The sequence below is a fragment of the Gekko japonicus genome, unplaced genomic scaffold (assembly GCF_001447785.1).
Source record: "Gekko japonicus isolate JY-2015 unplaced genomic scaffold, Gekko_japonicus_V1.1 scaffold351, whole genome shotgun sequence".
Classification (NCBI taxonomy): Eukaryota; Metazoa; Chordata; class Lepidosauria; order Squamata; family Gekkonidae; genus Gekko; species Gekko japonicus.
Window position 1 is genome coordinate 1,156,237 of NW_015172561.1, and position 24,085 is coordinate 1,180,321.

The window sequence follows — 24,085 nt, forward strand, 5'->3', positions numbered from 1 at the left end:
GCTGGCAATTGAACACGAGGGGCTGTTTACCATTAGGTAAAGGTAAAGGTTCCCTTGCTCGAAAGCCAGTCGAATCCGACTCTAGGGTTGCGGGGCTCATCTCCGTTTCAAAACCGAAGAGCCAGCGCTGTCCGAAGACGTTTCCGTGGTCATGTGGCCGGCATGACTAAACACCAAGGCGCACGGAACGCTGTTACCTTCCCACCGAAGTGGTACCTATTTATCATCTACTTGCAATTTCTTGCTTTCGAACTGCTAGGTTGGCAGGAGCTGGAACTAGAGACAGGAGCTCACTCTGTCATGCGGCACACTCAGGTCTCGAACCGCTGAACTACCGACCGTCCACAGCCTGCAGTTCAGCGTTTTAACCACTTGAGCCACCGCAGCTCCTGTTTACCATTACCCCCCCCAAAAAAAACCCTCTCCTACTAGCTGCTTTCTCCCCCTGATGCAGCCATGTCCAGAGCCCTGACTCCTACTCTAGAGACCATCCATGTTCAAGACAAATTCCTCCCCTGCAGCAGCTCACCTCGTACCGCGTCGGGGCGATGAAATTCAAATACTCCCCAACATCGTAGCTTATGGAAAAGGCAAGGTCCAGGAGATCCTGGAGGGAAGAGGAACACGGGAAGGACTTCAGATGTCTGCATGAGCGACAGCTCCCCTAATAATGACCTCACGAACCCAGGCCAGAAAAGAGTCAGACAGGCATCCCCAGCTCTGCTTACGCACACAGTTTCCAGCAAACGGGCACGTGCGGCCACCTCCAAGACTGGGTTTGCTGGCATTGCCTGGCACAGTTTTGGCTCCTTTATCTGGCCTCTTTGGGTTTCATCTGCAAGCTCTACTTGGCCCACGAGCGAGTGCTTTGCTTTTCTGCCGTCAGACAAGCAGAGGCAGTGGTGGAAAGCGCCATCAAGTGGCAACCAACCTCTGGCGACCAATGCTCCCTCTAAGCTGTGGAGTCTCGTGAGCAAAAATTCTACTTTGTGAGCTCCTGGCACTAAAGCTGTGAGCGAGCGATTTGGCTGCTGCATAAATTAGTTTGCTCTGGAGCCCTCCTTCCTGAGCGGAGACAGAAATGTGTGAGCCAGAGGCTAAAAAACTGTGAGCTAGCTCACACTAACTCATCTTAGAGGGAACACTGCTGGCGACCCCCAGTGAGGTTTTCAAGGCAAGAGACGAGGAGAGGTGGGTTTGCCATGGCCTGCCTCTGCGTAGCGACCCTGGACTTCCTCGGCAGCCTCCCATCCGAGTACTAACCGAGGCCAACCTTGATTCGCTTCCAAGATCTGAGGAGATCGGGCTGGGCAGGGCCACCCAGGTCAGGGCGAACAAGCAGAGGCGCCTCTTGCAAACCACAAGCTATCAGATCTCCCTGGACATGCCCCACCCGCCGTGTGCTATACAGACACAGCCTTTCAGTCTTGACCCCAATCACCATCTTCTGATGCTCCTGGAACCCCAAGGAGGGTGACGGCCGCTGTGCTAGAAATAACAGGACACCTGTGCTTTGCCAGGCCACTAACGCCAGCAGGGAGGGCACACAAACACCCCTCTCTGCGAGGAACTGGAGGGGGCGAGAAGAGGCGGTGAGTTGGGACAGAGCAAGGACGGGTGTCCAAGCTTACCTTGTTCTGCTTGCCGGAGCTCTTTTCCTTTGTGTGCGGGCATTCCCGGCCAGCCAAGAGCGCTTTCATATCTGCCACAGGGACTGCAGACAAATACATGTACAGGTTAATGCTCCCCTGAGCTGCACAACGTACGTACATCTTGACACAGGTGGAACCAGGAAACCAGAACGAGGAGGGCCAGTATCTCTTACTGTGAAGGGCGCTCACCATTTCTGGGCTTTCCCACCTGCACAGAAAGCCAAATTCACATCTGAAGGGAAAGATACGAAAAGGCAAAACGTGTTCTTATCAGGGACACCTTAAAACGGTGGACTAACACCGACTGGTCTGGTTCAAGTGGGGAGCTGTGTTGGTCTGCAGGAGGAGGGCAAGATTCGAGACCCACGGGTGGGGGAAGGTCAGGGGATTCTGGGCGGCCAGGCCAAGGGAGGGGGGCAAAATTGCCTTTGCCTCACTGTTGTAGTGCAGGCATCACAGACGTAAGCGAGGAGACTGGGGATGAGTGGCGGCCTACACAGCGGCAGTGTGCAGGAGGGCGTTTTCATGCGCCCCTGTGCAGACGCAACCAGAGAGCACACGGATTCCCAGTTCTCGAGGAGCCATCTGTGCTAAACTATCAACAAATCCCCTTGTGCTCTCGCGTAAGCTGCATTTCCGCAGACGAGTCCCAGAACGACAGCGCCTCGTGACGTTTGAACCAGCTATCAACAGAGTGCCGTTTCCAAAGCATTTCCCGGGGGTGGGGGAGGGGAGCAAACCTCTGAGAAGTTCCATTTATTTATTTATTTATTTTATTCGATTTATACCCTGCCCTCCCCGCTACGCGGGCTCAGGGCGATATAAAACATACTTAAAACCATTTAAAATCACTACAGTACAAACATTATTAACAAGTTATTAACAAAGTGCTCTAGATGTTCAACATGATATTTCACAAGATGGGTGTATTTCACTGCTCTCCCTACTCGGCATCATTTGCTCCGGGAAACACTGATGTTCCCTCCACCAGGGCCAGGTTAAGATGGAACAGTAGTGATGGTAGTGGCGGCCCCTACTCATACGCCTGGTGGAAGAGCTCCGTCTTACAGGCCCTGCGGAACTGTACAAGGTCCCGCAGGGCCCGGATCTCCTCCGGGAGGTCGTTCCACCACTCGTTTGTTATTCATATGTGCATGTGTGTGCGTGTGTGTCTGAGTGTGTGTGCACCTGGAAGTCATGGCGACCTCTGGTGACTGACCCCTACTGGGGGCCTGGGGGATATTCAGAGAGGTGGCCAAGTAAAGCCTGCCCCCGCCTCCCGACTGCTGGTATTCCCTGGAGGTCTCCCATCCAAGGACTTGCCAGAGTCCACCCTGCTTAGCTTCCGAGATCTGACAAGACTGAGCTTGCCTGGGCTATCCAGGTCAGGGCAGAAGTTCTACAATCTTAACACCAATAATAATGATGATGATGATGCTTTGGCCAGGCTGCCCTTTCGGTTGCCAGGTCTCCATTACTGCCTGAACAGCCAAACAGGAAAAGGATGCAAAAAAGGAACGAAGACCGAAGGAGCAGTGACAGGAATCCAGCTCCACCCAGGCAAAGGAACTACAGGGCACAGAACAACCTTTACTTTGTAAAGGGGCAAACAAACAAAATATCTGCATTAATTTCTCTCTGGCTTGAACCTCCCCAACAAGCAAAGGAATATATTCCTGATAGCACCTCTCCCACCTCCTACCAACGCCTGCGCACACATGTGTTTTCAGTCTAGCCATCTTGCTCCCGTAAGGCACCCTGAAGAGAAGTCCTTCTATAGCCAGGTGCCCACCAAAGGCCCTGGAATGCTGGGCATCAGTGCCAGGGGGAGAGAAAACAGCCTTGAAAGGACATGGGATGGAGTCGCCTACCTTTGTCTTGCAGGCTTTCGATAGGCGGGCTTTCTATGCCTTCTTCAACATCTCCATAGTGCAGGAATTTGTGGTTGGGAGAAAGGCGGCAGTACCAGAGCTTATCTGCCAAAGAGGGGCAGGGGAGCCAGAGTAAGATTATGGGCACAGAAGTTTAGGCAGCCAGACAACTGATATGGAATTGCTGTGATGGCAGACTTACCATTTCCCCAGCCCTTCCTGCCCCAGTGCCAAACAGTAAGCTGTCAGCACCATGAAGGACACTTGCCAGATCAGACCATCACGTCTGTCTAGTTCAGCATTGCCTACTTTGACAGGCAGCTGCTCTCCGAGAGGGCAAGGACCCCTTTTTTTAAAACTTTGCAACCTGGGACCCTATAACTGGAGAGACCAAAGGCTGTACTCAAAACCTTCCACATACAAAGCTGGTATTCCTTCAAAGAGCCAAGGGTCATCTTTCCCCACCTCTTCCTTTCATGTTTCAACTCCTTGGTCATTGGGCTTTGAATGGTTTAGGAATCTGGCTTCCAGCCCAGGTGTAGCCAAATGCATTACTCTCTCCCTCCTGTATCTCCATGGGGCATAGGGTTGCCAACCTCCAGGTGGGGCCTGGAAATCTCCCAGAATTGCAACTGAACTCCAGACTACAGAGATCCGTTCCCCTGGAGAAAATGCCTGCTGTGAACGTGGACTCTATGGCTTTATACCCTGTTGAGGTCCCGCCGCTCCCCAGGCTCCACCCCCAAATCTCTAGAAGGAGAAGAGATTGGATTTGTACCCTGCCCTTCACTCGGAGTCTCGGAGTGGTTTACAGTCGCCTTCCCTTCCCCGTCCCACAACAGCCACCCTGTTTGGTAGGTGGAGCAGAGAGAGCTCTTGAGAGAACTGCTCTTGGGAGAACAACTCAGAAAACTGTGGCTGACCCCGAGATCACCCAGTAGCTGCATGTGGAAGAGTGGGGAATCAAACCCGGTTCTCCCAGATTAGAGTCCACGCTCCCAACCACTACACCAAACTGGCTCTCCAATCCAGAGCTGGCAATCTTACAACATGGGTCCCTATGCTCACGTCTCTGATACTAACCCTGCCTGCGCCGGCTGCTGATCTTGCGGAAGAGGGTTCCCTCACAGAGGTGCAGGAGCCTCTGCTGTTGGATCAGCTTCAGAAGTTCCGGTTTCAGGTGCTCTCTCAATTCCCTGGGAACAAAATATGACAGAACAAGGGATAAGGCTTTCAATGCAGGCCTGGAAATGCTTTCAATTAGCCTCTACGCGTGCACAAACACCACCACCACCATCCTTGTAGCCAGATTGGAACATGGAGTTGGGTTCTACAAATGCAATTTTTTCCCTGCCTTTCCTCCAGCATTTCCTCCAGGGAAGCATTGCAGACAAAATGCCTGGGAACCTATGGCTAGAGAATCAGGCAAAGTTGCCCCCTGTTCTCCAGTGAGGCTAGAGAATCAGGCAAAGTTGCCCCCTGTTCTTCCTTTAGCCAGTTGAACTTCCACCTGTAGAACAGGACAGGCTTCTCTGAACAAAGTGTGCTTATTTGGAGAGTAAATCCCATTATAAAGGGGCTGCTACTGAGAAGGCCCTGTCACAAATCCCATCTGAATTCATCTGTCTCTTCAACAAAACCTGAAACAGGGTCTCCCCTGCAATTTGGTGTGGGAAGGCTCACCACTGGAAACAGTAAATATAAGCATCCATTAGCTGGGTACCCAAAAGCTAATCAGCAGGGGCACATTGGTGGGTACTCAAAAGCTAAAAGGCAGAGTACAGTCAACACAAAAAAGTGATTTTGATCCATTGCACACACGCACAAAGCTCCGAAGCCTTTGCACTCACAGGACCGGTGCAGCTAAAATCTCCTCCTGGTGCATTCGTTCTGTCTGCCGGAGACGCAGGATCTCACTGTAGTTCAGGGCGTTCACTCGGCTCTTGAAGAGTTCCAGGGAGGTGGGCCTTAGGGTCAGGGTCCTGGTGATCTGCTCCCGAACCACTTGCATCACCTGCAGAAGCCAGATGGAGTCATCCCGGACTGAGCATCGCCTACCACCCAACCAAACCCTCCACAGACCTCGCTCCTATAAGCTGTGCTCACACAATAAAGAACTGGTTCTTGCCCTGACCCGGAGAGCCCAGGTAAGTCCGATCTCATCAGATCTCGGAAGCTAAGCAGGGCCGACCCTGGCAAGTACTTGGAAGGGCAACCGCCAGGGAATACCAATACAATACAATACAAAAACCTTTATCGACGTATAAAATCAGTAAGGTTAAGAACTTCGTCAAGCTAAAATTACATCTATCAATCTTAGAACACACCAATATTAAGAATAACTTCTTGCTACCAAAATTTTAGACAAAAATTCAGGAATCTGTACAGTCACTTCTGGTGTCTTATCAGCAAGGAGAAACCTGATTGCATTATCAGAATTGACCCTACTCATGAAAGGCTTAATCAAAAATAGTCGGAGATGTGAATGGAAAGGGCAGCAAAGCAGAATATGATCCAAGGTTATCAGGTTCTCTAAGTGAGCATTTGCAGATTCTGCCGCATTTCGGAACGCCTCTATATCTACCTGAGCCCCAGGATGAGGGGAAAACATTGAATCTGGCCAGCATAAAGGCTCTGCGTTGCAGCGGGATCACCAGATTAGAGAAGTATTGGGCCATACTATTTGGTGCCTATCTGAGGCCAAGGGAAAGGGGGGAACAAGTGCCCCCGGCACCAGCAGCCAGGGAATACCAGGGCTGGGATGCGGCAGTCCTGTCACCAAAACGCTCTCTGAAATGTCCTAGCCCCACTAGGGGTCACCAGAAGTCACCATGACTTCCAGGCTCATAAACACGTGCACGCACACACACACAGAAGAACAGGTTTTCAAAAAGCCATTTACTTCAAATAAAGCATTTCCCATCACCCGCCAATAATTCGGTGACGCTACTGGACTCTCCCCACGTGTAGATGCTTCACGGGCACAACAAAATACATCACCCTAGCACCTGCATGCAACTTAAAGTGATGCTCTGTCTTCTTGGTGTTTGGGGGGGGGGTCAACAGTGGGAGGGCTTCTAATGTCCTGGCCCCACTGGCGGACCTCCCGATGGCACCTGGTATTTCTGGCCACTGTGTGACACAGAGTGTTGGACTGGATGGGCCTTTGGCCTGATCCAACATCGGCGTCTCTTATGTTCTTATGTACAAATCCACGTGTTTATTGTGCACAAAACCCACAATTTTGTAAGTGGCATATTTTGCAGAATGCAAACGAGAAATATGCTTAATGGTCATTTTCCGCCAGTGGATGGGGTGGGCAAATTTTGCCAATTCCCCCCCCCTTTCTGTAGGATTCCCTCCCCCCCGCTTCCCCTCTTATGCCATTCTCAAGCTCCTCCGGCCCCCAGAAGCAGCACTCCAGGGAACTCAGCGGGCCAGAACAACAGAGGAGAGACAAGGAAGTTCTGTTCTGAGGGCACAAGGGCCTTCCATCAGTGGGAAACGGCCTCTGGATTCAATAGGATTCATTTCGTTACAGAATTCTGATACTATCCAAACTAACGGGACCCTTTAGTTTATTTCTTGGTCTGGGCACTGCACGCTTTTCCCTTTTAAAATACTAGCTTAACCTCTCCAATCATGTTTTCCAGCTTTTTGATTCCCTGGCCTGGCAACCAAACCAGGTGTTGAAAAAACAACCAAGCAAGTCGGTAAAACACCAGTCAGACAGCAGCTTTATTGGGTCTGCTCAAGACCAGCCTCCCCGGTTTCCCTGCGCTGGGGAGACATCCCTGAGCTCACCAGAAAAACACAGCAAGGTCCCACCTTGTCAAAATCTTCCTGCGTCGCCCTCATCTCCTTCCAGGTCTTGTTCAACAGCTGGATGCAGATACAGAAGAGCTCCTCAAAGAAGTGTTCTTGGCCGAAGAACATGGGGTAGAAAGCCTGGGCTGTCTCTGAGCCTGTAATGACAGAGCGACACGGTCTTCTGGGTCTTCCCACTCTTCCACTCCCCAATATGCTTCTCCCCATCTCCTGATTGTGCTCTCAGGGCTAAGATCTCCTCTGAAATGGCTAAATGCACAAAGCTCCAAAGCTTTTGCAGTCACAGGACTGGTACAGCTAAAATCTCCTCCTGGCTTGACAGCTAAGATCTCCTCTAAAATGGCTAAGATCTCCTCTAAAATCACACTTTTAAAAAAATCGCTAAGATCTCCTCTGGCTAAAATCTCCTCCAAAATCACACTTGTGGCCCCAGGGTAGCCTCGTGGCTGCCATGACATCTAGTTTTATTTATTTCATTCATTTATAACCCCCCCCCTTCTCCCCTAATGGGGACCCAAAGCAGCTTACATCCTTCTCCTCTCCTCCATTTTATCCTCACAACAACCCTGCGAGGTAGGTTAGGCTGAGAATGTGTAACTGCCCCAAGGTCAACCAGTGAGCTTCCGTGGCACGAGTGGGGATTCAAACCTGCATCTTCTACATACTTGTCTGACACTCTTAACCACTTACAGGGCTCTTTTTGTAGCAGGTACTCATTTGCATATTAAGCGACACACCCCTAATGTAGCCAATCCTCCAAGAGCTTACAGTAGCTCCTGTAAGAAGAGCTCTGTAAGCTCTTCGAGGATTGGCTACATTAGGGGGGGGGGTGGCCTAATATGCAAAGGAGTTCCTGCTACAAAAAGAGCCTGCACACCAGCTCTCTAGTTTGGCTCTTAGAGGCTGAGGAGAACAGGTCTTGTGAAAGAAAATGGCACTGGCATGTGTGTGTGAGAGAAGGATATAATTCTATAGGCTTCAGCACCTTGCCTGCCCAAATTCATTCTCTACAACTGAGCCGCCTATTCTTCACCTCCTCGTCAAGGAGGAGTTGCCCGTCCCGGCTATACACCTTCTGATTTGTAAGCCTTATTTTCATATATTTATAACGTTAGCTGCCTTTCCTCTTTACGGCGCTCCAGGCAGCTTTGAGCGACATACCTACACAGCCCTCCCAGGATTACGGGAAAGAGAAGGCCTGCCTCACAGTCACATCCCCAGCCGGCTCTTAAAGGTGGCCTCAACAACGGAGGCTGCAGGACCACAACACCAAAGCATTATGGGTCACGGAGAGGACGTTAAGTACTCACAGGGCTCCCCTACGTGAAGGACCTCACAGAGCGTGAAGGAGAGCTGGATGCTGCTCCGGGCAAACGGGCACTCGTGCTTGTCTTCTCGGCTGCTGTTCTCGAGGACAAACTGAGGGAAAGAAGAAGATGATATTGGATTTATACCCCATTGCCCTTCACTGCCCGAAGGAGTCTCAGAGCGGCTTACAATCTTCTTTCCCTTCCCCTCCCCACAACAGACACCCTGTGAGGTGGGTGGGGCTGAGAGAGCTCTTTGCCCTTGAGAGAACAGCTCTGAGAGAACTTGCGACTGACCCAAGGTCACACCAGCAGCTGCATGTGGAGGAGTGGGGGAATCAGACCCGGTTCTCCCAGATTAGAGTCCGCGCTCCTAACCACTACACCAAACTGTCTCTCAACACCAAACTGACTAGACATAAAGGCAGCCATGGCCCCTTTCACATTACTGTTCTAAACCAGATGTTTTCTGTCGTTGGTCCAGTTCCGAGGAAAGTGATACAGGGTCAGAGGTTTCATACAGCAAACTTAATTTGGTTAATGAGCCGTCTCTGAAGTCATCTGGCATTTCAAGCAGTGCCATGCTTTTTTTTACCGTGCAGTCTTCATTGAACCTTTTTTTAAACGTTCTGAGTTGAACACTATAGTGCTAGACCAATATAGCACTTCTCGATGCATCTCAACGGTGCCAAGGCATCTCAATGGGTGCCACTGTAGCACTGAAGTGCTATACTGGTCTAGCACTATAGCGCTCAACGTAGAACGTTAAAATAAAAAAAGTTCATGGAAGAGCGCGTGGTGAAAAGGGGCGGGGGGGAAGCACAGTTCTATTGGAAGTGCTGCAGACATTTTCAACAGCACACTACAGCAATTCAGAAGCACAAAGAAGAGGAGAAAACGGGAGAAAGCAGTTTACCTCAAGAACAGCTCAACCACACTTTGCTAACTGGACGCAAGCTGCTTTGTATGAAAAGGTAAATAAAATCCATTAGCAGCTGGTTGCTAAAACAGTTGTGTCTGAAATGACACAAAAAATCCATTAGCAACAGGCTACCAAAACGGATTACAAAGGCTGTATATGAAAGGGCATCCTGATCAGAGCGTCCTCAGCCCCACTAAAGACACGGAAGCAAAGCAAGAGAAGCAGCAGAGCCATCAGGGTCAGGGGTCAGCTTATTTGTTCTACTGTATTTACACCCCATTTTTCTCCCCAATGGGAAACTAATGTGATTTGCAAAATTCCCCCCTTCTCCATTTGATCCTCAAAGGAACCCTGTGCTGTAGGTGAGGCTGACAGCGTGTGATTGCTTCAGCAGCCCCCAGAGAGTTTCCATGGCAGAGTGGAGATTTGAAACATGGCACTCCAGTTCCCTCCTCTGACACTCTAAACCACTACACCATGCTGGATCTAATAATACACAAAAAAGATCCCTTTTACTCCCTAGTGGAAGTTTCTGTATCTGCATTAAATGCTTCCAGTGCACAGGAGTTAAAAGAGTTTGGTAAAAATTTATGTTGGGTCAAAACAGTCCTTTAAAACTACATCTCTCAACCAGTGTTCCCTCTAAGCTGAGTTCGTGTGAGCTAGCTCACCATTTTTTAGCCTCCGGCTCACACATTATTGCCTTAGCTCAGGAAGGATGGCTCTCTAGAGCAAACTGATTCATGCAGCAGCCAAATTGCTCGCTCGCAGCTTTAATGCCAGTAGCTCACAAAGTAGAATTTTTGCTCACAAGACTTCGCAGCTTAGAGGGAACACTGCTCTCAACAGCAACCAATTTACATCTCAGGAAGGTTCACACACAAGGCAATCCACAGTCCCAAAGCTGCCTAAGACCAAGCCAGGCAATTGGTCCCCGTTGCTCAATACCATCCGTTCTGATTGGCAGGCGCTCTCCATGATTTCAGCCAAGGAAGTGTCTTTCCCGACTTCTGACATCCATTAACTGAAGACGCCTGAGCTTGGATCAGGGACCTTCTGCGTGCAAAGCAAGCGTTCTACCACCCGTGACCGCCCCAACCCAATACAAGAAACACAGGGAGCAGTGTGAAAAGAAGGGCGGGAGGGAAGAACACCGGAACAAAAGAAAACAGGTTACCCGGCTGTAGGCACTAGGGAAGTGTCTGGAGAAGTAGACCATGCTGTCTAGCGCAAGAAGCCCAGGAGGGATGCGGTGCAAATCCATCGCAGGATTACTGTTATTCTGCAAAAGAAGAGACATAAAAGCAGACTTCATGGGCAAAACACACACATAATGCAAGTGCAGGGCTGGATGAAAGAGCTGGACATGTTTGGCTGTACTGCCCCTTCTAGAATGACCTTAGGTACATATTTATTACACCCATCCTCCAAAAAATCCTGGGAAGATCAGAGGAATTGTATACCTCCTTTCTTCTTCTAGACCTTGACTGGAGTTTCCAGATTCTGTGAGCAGCATTGATTCTGTGACACGTTTTTGCTTTTCTATATATATTTTAACAGAAGATTGTATCTACATTCTTGTAGCTGCTCTGTTCATGCCTGCTGGTCTGTGACCCTAATAAATGATTGACTGACTGAATGCAGGGCTGGAAAGTTTGTGGCACATTCAGGTGAGCTGTACTGCACAGAAGTTGACAAGGGGAACAAATCCTAAGAACCGCAGATTCTCCCCCCTTCCCTTTTTTTTAAAGGCTGCAGATACACACTTGAAAGCACGTTGGCTGCATCTGTAATTCAGGAAGCAGGTAGAACCAGGGCTATTTTGGGGCAGGAACGCACAGGAACAGAGTTCCGGCTGGCTCCCGCGGTGGCCACGCCCAGCAGGAACTTATTAGCATAATAGGCCACACCCAACAGCAGAAACTCATTAGGATTGGTTACATTAGGGGTGTGTGGCCTAACATGCAAAGGAGTTCCTTCTACAAAATAAGCCCTGGGTTTTGACAACAAACAAGGTAAACAGAATAACAAGCGAAAGGTGGGTGTGGCTGGATGACCACACTTCTGGTAACATGGGAATACGGCCTGGTATGCTAATGAGCTGTGCTGTCAGGGGTGTGACCTAATATGCTAATGAGTTTCTGCTGTTGGGTGTGGCCTGTTATGCTAATGAGTTCCTGCTGGGCTTTTTCTACAAAAAGAGCCCTGGGTAGAACTCTCGTCCCCTGGCAAGCGCCTGCTTCCAGTCGCTCTCCACCAAATAGCTATACCTCTGGTGGCGGACAATGCCGTCATGTCACAGCCGATTTGTGGCAACCAAATCTGGTTTTCAAAGGAAAGAAATGAACAAAGGCGGTTTTGCCATTGCCTGCCTCTGCACAGCAACCCCGGATTCCATTCGGGTGCTAACGAGGGCCGACCCTGCTTCGCTTTTGAGATCTGACGAGATCAGCATCGTTTAGGTGCTGTGGTCTGGCCTGAGAGAGACGTTCTCTCAGTATCCAATTTTAGATTTTTAAAAAAATATATCTACTTTGAATAAGGAGGCCCTTCCCCAGTGCTACCTTTCAACCACATTTGCACTCTGAGCGATTGTCGCTCTCCCTTTTGCCTGAAGCACGTGGTCCCCTAGAACGATAACCCAGCGAGAGCTCACCACAAAGCCCAGCTTGCGGAATTCCTTGGCGCACAGCGAGCGCCGCCGTTCTGTGTTGAAGCTGCCAGCGGAAGACTCGTTCTCCGACTCAAAGGCAGTGTGGCGCAGCGACTGGAGAAGTTCCCTTTGCTCCTTTGAGGGGAATATAACTCTAGTTATGGACTCAGGTCAACATATGAACCAGTGGGAGAGAAGCTGGTTAAGAGTGGTTAAGAGTAGTGGTTAACAGCAGCAAACTCTACTCTGGAGAACCGGGTTTGATTCCCCACTCCTCCACATGCAGCCAGCTGGGTGGCCTTGGGGCAGTCACAAGTTCTCTCAAGAGGAGTTCTCTCAGAGCTCTCTCAGCCCCACCTACCTCACAGGGTGCCTGTTGCGGGGAGAGGAAGGGAAAGGAGATTGTAAGATGCTCTGAGACTCTGAGTGAAGGGTGGGGTATAAATCCAATCTCTTCTTCTTCTTCTCAGTCCATTCAGCCTAGTACAATTGACTCAGAGCTCCCTAAAGAACGCTGCAGGGACCTCTCCCAGTTCTGCTACCCAAGGTCCTTTTCAGTGGAGATGGAACCTCCCACCAGAAAAGGCAGCCCTCTGCCAAAAATGCTGCCCACTAGGGGTCCCCAACGTGTTGCCTCTGGGCGCGTGGCACCCACCAACACCTTTCCTGTGGCCTGTCAGGTATTTTTATAAAGTGAGTGGGGCTGCATGGGACTTTTACGTAGCAGGGCTTCTAACTGGCAGTGCAGACTTTTAAAAACATTGCTTTAGCAGCAGCTGCTTCCACAGTACAAGATCTTCACTGTGTGACTGAAGGTAAGTTAAAGTAGCTATTTTGCGGCTGCACCCACCACACGGTGTCAGAATTCCAAAGGTGCCCACAGACTAAAAAAAGGTTGGGGAACTCTGGGATAAACCAACAGAACAAGTGTTATGTACACCTTTATTCTTTTTAAACATGGTAAAATGAGCACGACCACATTGCATTTGCATTTTTTCCCTTCTCTGTTACTCGGAAAATGTGTATCTTGCCTCTCCAGGACTTGTTGGAGTTGGCTCCTAACAGAACAAGACTAACAAGCAAACAAAGCAATAAAAACAAGCCGTGTCAATAAAAACCCTGCCAGAACACGAAGCAGCGCAAAATAAAAGAGAAACAGTCTAAAATTATATTGATAGAGCCAGTCCTCATGTTCAGAGCAAACCATAAGAACAGTTAAATAAGAATAAAGATGGCTGCCCCCTAAGTTAAAAGCCTAGGTAAAAAGAAATGTTTTGGCCTGGTGCCTAAAGGAAAGGAAGGTAGAAGGAGAAGAGAAGATATTGGATTTATACCCCACCCTTCAGTCAGAGTCTCACAGCAGCTTAGTCTCTTTTCCCTTCCCCTCCCCACAACAGACACCCTGTGAGATAGGTGGGGCTAAAAGAACTCTCCCGAGAACTGCCCTTGAAAGAACAGCTCTGAGAGAACTTGTGACTGATCCAAGGTCACACCAGCAACTGCATGTGGAGGAGTAGAGAATCAAACCTGCTCCTAACCACCACACCAGACTGGCTCAAGTAGGGACCAGGTGAGCCTGAAGGAGGAAATGCCCCATCTCAGGTCACCATCCATCTCATCTCTGCAGGTGGGGGCACAGAGAGCGGGGCTTGAGAAGGGGATCTTAAATGAAGGGCTGGACAATACAGGAGGAGGTGGCCCTTATGAAAACTGTTCCCCAGCTTCCTTGAACAGCCTCTCCTCACCCCTAGCCTTGGGGCTTGTATCAGCATTGTGGGACGATACCGAAATGCGAGGGAGAGGCAAGCTACGGAGAGACTTCAATTTAAGCGAGTGGACACAGGGCAGGGACTGCGATGGCCATGAAAACAGGATGGGGGAGACAAGGGGTGGGTGGGGGGAACCATAACGGAAGAGGAGGGGAAAAGAGGCAGACCTGTGAATAAGGATCCATGGGAGTCCTCATCCGATGTTCCAGAAGGTTCAGCGTGAGGGACTGCAGCACGTAGAGGTAATGGGCCATCTCATCACCAATTGGCTCCGAGGCGTGGACGATGTTCTAAAGAAAAGGTACCACACAGCTAAGTCACTGGCACTGCCTCGCCCTCTTCTCCCACAACACACTCTTCCAACCCCCACCACCAATGGGGAGAAAAGACCTGTCCATCACGGGCCAAGAGGGATAGGAAGCAGCCTAGCAATGAACAGTCGAAACTGGTCGGAGATGCACTGAACCTGGGCAGGTTCCTCCAAATGCTAGAAGCAGGAAACTCTGAGGCAAGTGTGCCAAAGAAATCCATGTCGAGAAAACGGATGCCAAAGAGTCCCAAATGCCCAGTGGGGTGCTCACCTTGTGAATAAATTGCCGGAGGTTCTTCTCCCCCAGATAGTCCATCATGTCCTAGGAACAGAAAGTTGTAAAGGAGATGACCCTGACCTTCCATCACCCCCTGCCTTTGAGGAAGAACAAGAGGCAGGTTCTTATCAAAGCTGACCCCCCCCCACACACACACACCTTCTGAAGTCAGGCAGGAGTTGACCTAGACCAGAGCCTCTTCTGTGGTGACCCTGTGGATCCAGGGAATCCACTTCCCAGAGAAACTCTAACGGTGCCTAGTCTGCTTTCCTTTTGTGGTGGTGTAAATTCGTCTCGAGCAATTGGCGGCATAATTGTTTTTAACATAACTGCTTTTTAATTTTATATACACACACACACGGGTCATTTCGTAGAAAAAGAGGTGCAGGAGCTCATTAGCACAACTCATTAGCATAACTTATTTGCATATGCCACACCCCCTGACATCACAGGAAGTGTGGCAGAAGGCAACACCCACCGCTCAGGCTCCACTGGACTGTTTTGGATTGCTAGCTATTGTGTGTGTGTGTGGGGAACGTGCAGATCTGTCCTGGCAGAGGAGGGAGAGCTTGTACCTGAATAAAACTTGGTCTTAAAGGTTCCACTGGACTGTTTTGGACCGGGGGACCGGGGGGGGGCTCTGCAACTCACCTGGCTGCTTCTTGCTCTGACTGAGGGCTGCTGGGAGCAGGGGGTGGGGCTTGTTTACTGCCGGAGCTCCACTCCTGTGCGCTCCTACAGGAAATGACCCCTGTATATGTGTGTGTGTGTATAGTATTTATTTATATATTTTAATATATATAAATATATATATAATTTTATTTTTATATATATTATTTTATGTATCTATTTATTTATTTGCTACACACATTTTATTTATTGATTTGATTTATATATAAAATGTTGTTTATTTATCTATTTATATATACACACACACATACATATAATTTTGCTGCCACCACCTTGAAAAGGAGGGGCCATGGGTTAGTGGTATAGCCCGTGCTTTGCATGCAGAAGGTCCCAAGGTCCAATCCCTGACATCGTTCAATTAAAAGTCTCTCACTTCGCTGGTGCTTGGAAAGACTTTGTCTGCCCGAGGCCCTGGAGAGCTGCTGCTGATCCTAGCAGGCAATACTGAGCAAGACAGTCCAGCTTCAAACTTCCAAGGTTTTTAAGTAGGAAAGCAGAGGACAAGCAGACGACTAAAGAAAACAGACCTGCATGTTCCCCTAATACTTCTGTGTAGGCATTCGAGTTGCAGATTGTGATTACTGGCCAAAAAAAACGGCTACCCATTTTGTTCTTGGGATCTGCAGGCTAGGCAACACTTTTCTAACCTAAGAGTCATTATACAACATCAGAAAGTGGTCCGACAACCAACCCTCCTGTGCTGACAACCCTGGCTAAGGATTCCAGCTTTTGCTAGCCCTCCAGAGCTCTGTGGAGCCAAGAGATTCCCCCCTCCCCCCCCGCTTACCCTCCTTTCCGGTTCACTGGCGTTGAGGAGCAGAGCGATAAGAAGAGCCATAGCTTTCAGCTGCAGCGGCTGAATCATCCTGACAGGAAAAGGGGAGCAAAGGAAAAAAGTCTGAGCCTTGTGTGTCTGCCAGAGAGTCAGGATCTCCCTGCAACACCCACCAAGGGCCAAAACACAAGCAACGTGGGGGCACTGCGGTTCGGATCCCCGGACATAAAGCTGAGCGGCCAAAGAGCAGCCAGCGGGATGGATGGGAAGCAAGACAGAAAATGGGTTTTCCGGTTCACCTCTATGCCATTTCCCCAACCAGAAATGCCCTCCTTCCGGGGTGTTGCATTCAAGCTAGAAAAGGGGAGAGTGGTACAAAAGCAGGTCTATCGGGTACTACTTCTTTCCCAAACCAAGTTAGCTGCAGCCTTTTGGGGAAAGTTCACAGTCAAAGAACCTTCCACAGTGTGTGGACACGAAGGTGCGTGTTTCTGCAGGTCCAACCCCCCATCAGCTTCCTTTCTCTTGTCCCAGCCCCAGCCCCCCACCCACCGTGCCACCCTGCACCCCCATAACTTTTTCAGCCTTTAAAAAAAAAGTTGGTAATTGACATATTACTATAGTTTAACCTTATAACGTGTCAATTACTGATTAGTGCCCTCTAATGGTGGAGGGTGGAAGCTGCAGGGGCTAGGCAAGCCAACAGTGGGGGGAAACTGATCACATGGACTCTCCACTGCCACCATGACTGCCCCTTACACGTGGCTGTTTCTCAGTAAACAGTGAAACCAGTTAAATGAGTCATGCTCTGATAGCAGAGAGGAGGGACTCTGGGATGTGAAGGTCACTCCTCCACTCAAGAAAACCGAGGTGGTCAGAAATAAAGCATATGGAGCAGAGATCCATCAGTGGCTATTAGCCACAAGGTATAGATAGGGACTCTGGGGCAAGCGATGCTCTGTCTTGGTGCTTGGGGGGGTCAACAGTGGGAGGGCTTCAAATGTCCTGGCCCCACTGGTGGACCTCCTGATGGCACCTGGTATTTCTGGCCACTGTGTGACACAGAGTGTTGGACTGGATGGGCCTTTGGCCTGATCCAACATTGGCGTCTCTTATGTTCTTAAGTGGCAGCCATTGGCCTGTTCTCTGCTTACTCTTGCAGAAGAGCAATGAGGCGGTCCAGGGTCACTTCGTGCTTGACCAGCTCAAAGAGGGAGCGGCTGGTGGGCACCATGTTCTCCAAGATGGCCAGCGAAATCTGCCGGATGGGGGGGTCCATCGAAGCGACATTGACGTAGCTCACGACCTGCATCCAAGGGACAGAATAAGAACTCACCGAATCGAAAGGACTGAGGGGGGGGGGCGGTTGTTCCCTTCCCCCCTTAATTATTTTGGCTCCTGCCAAATAATCCTGGGGACTGTCATTTTCAGAGGGTGCCAAAAAGTCCTTGACCAGAAATCCTTATAGCTGCCTTACAAAATTAACACATCTCAGTTTGCACCCAAGATGTGCATGTTATAGAGCTCATGTTTGCAGATAAGACACCGGAAGAACCAGAGACCTGTGAAATAGTACATATGTTCTATTTCGTGACTGTTGTCATTCCCATCTGAGTTCTACTCAGGCAGTCAATCGACCAGGAATTTTCTGAATTCCTCAGGAACTCGTAGGGAATAGAAATTTTATTAAATTCTGTGCAGTTGTTGGCACAGACATGCTCTGGTTCTATGGCGGAACACACTATGCTGGAATACACAGCTGAGTAGATCTCTCACATCCTCCTTTTAAGTCTCCAGGGCTAGGAAAGGCCTCCAACACCATAGAGAGGGAGGTCAGGATAGACAGAGAAGAAATCTCAAGTTTTCTGCAAATGGTAACAGGTGCAGGGCATCTCCCTCATAAAAGTGATGCTTGAATTTTTCCCATCACCACCCTTTTGTCTTCTTTGGTGTACAAAAAAGCCCAGCCTGATTGGCCAGCTGTCCGAGAATACACAAAGATTTGCTGCCAGAGTGCCTCCCAACTAGGCTCTTTGGGTTCTGAGGTAAAACTTACTTTTTTAATGAAAGTGGGACTGAGGGTCTCCCAGGAAATGAAGTCATGTTCCATCAGCTCCATGAAGGCCTTGAGAGCGTGCGCTAGAGTCTCCCCTGTGCTGGAGCAACAGACAGCAAACAGGGTGAGAGGGCCCCAGAAGCACCACCCCTGAGAAGCCAGAGAGCAGGAGGAAGAGAGACACTCAGAAACCACAGGGGTGATGCATTAAGAGACACCTAGAAAAAGACAGAGACAAGGAGGGAAGGAGGGAAGGAGGGAAGGAAATGAAGAGGAGAGAGTTTCTGTATAAACATTCCCAGAAAAAGGAAGATTCCAGAAAGACAGGAAGGAAAGACAGAAAACACAGACTTCTGTTCAGAACACAGAATCAGAGAGTTGGAAAGGGCCACACAGGCCATCTAGTCCACCCCCCGTTTGTCCAGCCGCTGCTTAAACACTGCCTGTGAGGGGGAGCTCACCACCACTTCCCTAGGCAGCCGATTCCACTGTTGCACAACTCTTACTGTAAAAAAAAAAAGTTTTTCCTAATATCCAGCCGGTACCGTCCATCTTGACTTCTGCCACTAGATAAACAAATTTCTGGGTTTTTATTTAAATGTACAAGATTATTCCAAACAGCAATGACACCTTACTTGTTGTTGTTCAGTCGCACAGTCGAGTCCGACTCTTCACGCCCCCATGGACCAGATCATGCCACCTTATATCATGACGCCTTATAACTCTTCTCTATTTTATTACGATTGTTCAAGAACAGAAGAGCCCTGCTAGATCAGACCCATGGTCCATCTAGTTCAGCATCTTGTCTCCAGTTCCTCTGGAGGTCCAACAACAGGGCATAGAGGCTAAGGCCTTCCCCTGATGTTGCCTCCTGGCACTGGCATTCAGATTAAAGGTTCCCTTTAATTACCATGGCTAGTAGTTGTTGAAGGACATCTCCTTAGGGTTGCCAATTCTGGGTTCAAAAGTTCCTGGAGATCTGGCGATAGAGCCTGGAGAGAGCAGGATGTGGGGAGGGAGCCCAGAGAGGTATAACGCCATAGGGTCCACCCTCCAAAAAAGCCATTTGCTCCAGAAGAACTGATCTCTGTCGTCTAGAGATCAGGTGTAATTGTGGGAGATTTCCAGGCTCCACTTGGAGGTTGGTGAAGATGTGAAAATCCCTTCTATTGCTCTCTGTGTATGCTCGTGGACTATCCCTACATCCACTGGCAGTGCTTTCCACAAGTTAATTCCTGGTTCCTCTGCAGAACTTTCTCTCTCTGTTCCCAGAGACTATGATAAGAGGTGCGACCACGGCCATCACACCAAACTATGGTTTGGACACACCATAGCTCAGAACCCAAATCACGGCTTGAGCTGCCAAACCATTTAAAAACAAACCGTGGCTTAAGGGCGTCTTGCCGACTGTTTTTCTTACGTTTGGTCTGTTTTGTTATACAGCAGCTGACAAACAGAGCGACAGCTGTGCCTACGATCTGCACTAAACCAGACTTAGCACACACCATACTTTACCAGTTCTTTACAAACCATGGTTTCTGGTTGCTTAGAGGACAACATTAGGGGGAGAGCAGTGACATTTGTCCCCTGCTTGAAGACTTTCTGGGATATCTGCTCGGCCACTGCAGGAAACAAAACGTTTGACTAAATGAGAGATCCAAAGCCCTTGCGGAGCCTGTGGCCGCTTCTGGATTTTGAGAACAGGTAGGTCACAAAATGGCTGCCACAGTGAGGAGGGGAGAGTGTGGCCAACCACAAAATGGAGGCCAGGCCCAGTCACAGGATGTTGAGAGGCTGCAAGCCAAGCATCCTCCTATGACTCAGGCAACTTTCCAGACGGGTGTTCCTTACAGAGCAAAGGTTGAGGCCCCTTCGGCTCTTCTCCAGCCATCCTGGCTCCAATGAGGAAAGCCAAAACTGGCACTTTGCTTTGGGAAAGGAGGAAGTGGGCATGAGGAAACACATCATTGGACACAGTGGTACCCACAGGTGCCACGCTGGGGATTACTGGACTTGATGGACCTCGGCTGAACTAGACAGACATGCTTTGGACCCTCTAAGGTGCTTATTACTAACAGGGCGATGAGTAAATCTCTGAATGACAGTTCCCCTCCACTTGGCCATGGAGAAGGCTGTAATGAAATATCTTGGCTTGTGACTTTGGAAGGCATGTTGCGGGCGGTAGGAAAGAAGAAACATACTCAGCTGGAGATCCAGAGGGGCTGCCCACGCCCAGAGAATCCAGGTCCAGCAGAACACTCACTTGTTCTCCTCTTCCACAATGAGGAAGAGCTGGTTCAGGCCGTTCCTGCTAATGAATTCCTGAGCGAAAGCGACGTCTCGCGAAAGGCCGGCCAGCTTCTTCAAAGAGTCGGTCTTTACGTTCACATGGTTGCTCTGGATCCCACCATACAGTTTCACTGCTTCGTGGTCCTGCCAGGGAGGAAGGCAAGGAGATGATCAGACATGCTCTTTTTGTAGCAGGAACTCCTTTGCATATTAGGCGACAGACCCCTAATGTAGCCAATCCTCCAAGAGCTTACAGAGCTCTTCTTACAGGGGCTACTGCAAGCTCTTGGAGGATTGGCTACATTAGGGGTGTGTTGCCTAATATGCAAAGGAGTTCCTGCTACAAAAAGAGCCCTGTGATGCATTAATGTCCTGCCAATGAGGCTAGCCGCCCAGGGGAGTAAAATACACAAGGGTTAAGTATGGCAGCCAAATGGGTCCCCTAAACTCACTCAACCACTGCGGTCCTCTTTGGAGGCCCTGCCTCAGGTCACATGCCTCCTGAGATTAGGCAGGTAACAACCCAGGAGAGGGCCTTCTCTGTGGTGGCACCAAAGATCTGGAACTCCACCCTGACCTGGATAGCCCAGGCAAGCCTGATCTCGTCAGATCTAAGACCCTAAGCAGGGTTTACTGTGGTTAGTATTTGGATGGGAGACTTCCTTGGAATACCCAGTCGGGAGAACAGAGGCAGGCTTTATTCAGCCACCTCTCTGAATATCCTCCAGGCCCCCAGTAGGGGTCAGTCACCAGAGGTCGACATGACTTCCAGGTGCAGACAAACACAAATACAAAATAAAAATAAAAATCTGGAACGCCCTCCTGAAGGAGACTCATCTGTTCCCTTGTGTTGCCCTTTTCCGCCAGTAGGTGAAGACTTTTTTGTTTTGTTTGCTGTTCCCTCAGCAATCCCTCCTTCCTAACCAATGTTTTGTTGTTTTATGTCTTTGTTTGTGTCTCAGCTCTGTTTTTTTTTTTAAATGATGTGTGTTCTGAGGGGGGTATAATAGTTTTAAAACATGGTTTTATTATGTGTGTTTTAATTTGTCTGCTACCTCGGTGGCCCCTGTGAAGGCAGAAAGGTGGGATAGAACTAAATTCTTCCCATGCTGCCATCGGCATGGCAACATGTGTTTTAAAAGAACACTTCCTAGGAAAAGCACACACACAAATTGCAATCGCTTCCCCCTCTCTCGAAACCCTCCAGATCACTGATGGTAAGGAGAGTAGGTATAAAATTTGGCTGGAGAAATCCAGAGGGCAAAATGGGGACTCGAAGCCAGATTGTTCAGATCCTAGTCTAAGCACTGCATTTTGAAGAGATCCAGATTAGCACCACACGGGGAAGACGTGTGAAGGATCCTGCCCCTTAGCAGAGAAGTAGTCTTGACAAAGTGCAGGGGTTACCGTCAATGCTCCCTCTAAGCTGTGGAGTCTTGTGAGCAAAATTCTACTTTGTGAGCTACTTTGTGAGCTACAGGAAGTGGTGGCGGCTACAAGCATGGACGGCTTCAAAATGGAATTAGATAAGCATATGGAGCAGAGGTCCATCAGTGGCTATTAGCCACAAGGTATAGATAGGGACTCTGGGGCAAATGATGCTCTGTCATCTTGGTGCTTGGGGGGGGGGGGTCAACAGTGGGAGGGCTTCTAATGTCCTGGCCCCACTGGTGGACCTCCTGATGGCACTGGTATTTCTGGCCACTGTGTGATACAGAGTGTTGGACTGGATGGGCCTTTGGCCTGATCCAACACTGGCATCTCTTATGTTCTTACTGGCATTAAAGTTGTGAGCAAGTGATTTGACTACTGCATAAATTAGTTTGCTCTGGAACCATCCCTCCTGAGCTGAGACAAAAATGTGTGAGCTGGAGGATAAAAAACCGTGAGCTAGCTCACACTAACTCAGCTTAGAGGAAACACTGGTTACCATTTTATAAAGGAACCCACCGGCGCAGTGGTCAGTTGCAGGATACTCCCGTTCTTAATCTCTCCACGGTTCTAGCAAAACAAAACATTTATTTTTGTAATTAATTTATTAGATTTATTCGGGCCGCCCTTCCCTGCGAGCAGGGCTCAGGGCCGCTTACATCAATAAAAATAGACTTAAAACAGCATTCAAATTCAACAACCACAGGAAAACAATCCAATCCAAGATGGAGGTACATTTCCAATACCCGCTTGCCTCCTGGATTAAGTAAAATGCAGAGCAGCAGGGGGGAGTGGGATGTGAGAGTGCCAGGCCATCGCTGTCCTCAACCAAATGCCCAGCGGAACACCTCTGCCTTGCAGGCCCTACGAAATGGTAACAGATGTCCTCAGGCAGAGAGTTCCCCCAGGTAGGGGCCAGGGATGAACAGGCCCTGGGCCCTGGTTGAGGACAGCCAGATCTCTCTTGGGTTGGGGACCACCAGGAAGTTCTTATTTCCAGATTGTAATGCTCTTCCTGGGGCATATTGAGAGAGTTGGTCCCGAAGATATGTGGGTCCTTGACTGCTAAGGGACACGGTAAATGGTTACAGGACCAAAATCTTATAAAGGGAAATTGTTACAAGATCAAAATCTTGCATTCAGAAGAGCAGCTGGCAACAGCCCAAGGAACAAGGACTGGCACTCCAAACACACTCACCGACTCTGTGATGTAGGCCTGCTGGCCGTCCACATACTGCAAGGCATAACGCTCCGAATTGTTCAAGTTCCACCTGTAACAGAGACCACCAAAAGAACTTGGGCTACAGGCATGCACAAACAGGAAAACAGTAGCTGTCTACCTTGAGACTGCAGGCGGGAGCACCATTTTTAAATCCTATCCAACATTTAAACCCCCACCCCCACAGGTGAAAAATCAGCACATGAAGGAACAAGGTTATATTCCAGCCTGCTCCCTTAGATGCTCTTTTTCTGCTTGCAAGAAGATTGTGATGTTTGCATTTTTTTAAAAAAACAGGGGGATATTAAAAATTTTGATTACATAACACAGCTCATTTTACCACCTCATTTTGCTGCATTTAGCAAACCAGATCCCCTGAGTTCATTGCTGTGATCAGGTTATGTCAATTCTGCATCACTCTGGGCACTTTATGTCAAAAGACACCATTCCTGTGTTCCAGAAGAGGTGATAAGATGCTTAAGGAGGCCCTTGCTTACAGTGTTTTTAGTATAATTCCTATAGCATCCCACAAGGAAACAACTGACTAAAGATAGTTTTAGAAAGCTGTCTATCTATTCGGGGTGGTGGGGGTGGTTGTTTTTTAAAAACTATCCAGAGCTCTCTGTGCTCCAGGATAATCCTGTTTAAAAATCTTTGCCAAGAAAGCTGAATTCTACATCTAGCATAAATTATGCAAACTACACATGGTTTATTCCATCATTTTTTACCATACTGCATATTTTGTCCGTTTTTGCTAATTGCCAATTGAAAAAGGTAAGGTTTTTACTTCGGACTTATACTTCCGTACTCCTATAATCAATATATTGGGCTACATTTGCAATTGGCCAAAACATGTACAATTCAGCCATTTAATACGATGACAGTCCTACTTTTCCATAGTCTTCCACAAACATGCAAATGCTTATGGTTTTCTTTTTGGAAAGCGTATACACTCTGCCACAAGGTGAAGGTGATAAGCAAAAATTTACTCACGCATCACAAACCTCTTTCACAACCGCAGACAAGGGCTTCGCCT

General features: G+C 49.0%; 1 protein-coding gene across 1 annotated transcript in view; it reads right to left on the minus strand.

Annotated features, from left to right (window-relative positions):
• The window catches only part of ELMO3 (engulfment and cell motility 3), a 26,027-nt gene that overhangs the window by 1,022 nt on the left and 920 nt on the right, over window positions 1–24,085 (minus strand). The window contains exons 2-19 of the mRNA XM_015421242.1: window positions 24,043–24,083; window positions 23,029–23,101; window positions 22,350–22,400; window positions 20,374–20,543; window positions 18,111–18,210; window positions 17,209–17,360; window positions 16,067–16,145; window positions 14,584–14,634; window positions 14,170–14,292; window positions 12,237–12,368; window positions 10,758–10,862; window positions 8,662–8,770; window positions 7,352–7,488; window positions 5,374–5,537; window positions 4,607–4,719; window positions 3,524–3,628; window positions 1,632–1,714; window positions 530–607 (exon numbers count right to left, since the gene is read on the minus strand). Of these exons, the coding sequence (XP_015276728.1) occupies window positions 530–607; window positions 1,632–1,714; window positions 3,524–3,628; window positions 4,607–4,719; window positions 5,374–5,537; window positions 7,352–7,488; window positions 8,662–8,770; window positions 10,758–10,862; window positions 12,237–12,368; window positions 14,170–14,292; window positions 14,584–14,634; window positions 16,067–16,145; window positions 17,209–17,360; window positions 18,111–18,210; window positions 20,374–20,543; window positions 22,350–22,400; window positions 23,029–23,101; window positions 24,043–24,083 (1,866 nt within the window). The remainder of the gene's footprint in view (window positions 1–529; window positions 608–1,631; window positions 1,715–3,523; window positions 3,629–4,606; window positions 4,720–5,373; window positions 5,538–7,351; window positions 7,489–8,661; window positions 8,771–10,757; window positions 10,863–12,236; window positions 12,369–14,169; window positions 14,293–14,583; window positions 14,635–16,066; window positions 16,146–17,208; window positions 17,361–18,110; window positions 18,211–20,373; window positions 20,544–22,349; window positions 22,401–23,028; window positions 23,102–24,042; window positions 24,084–24,085) is intronic.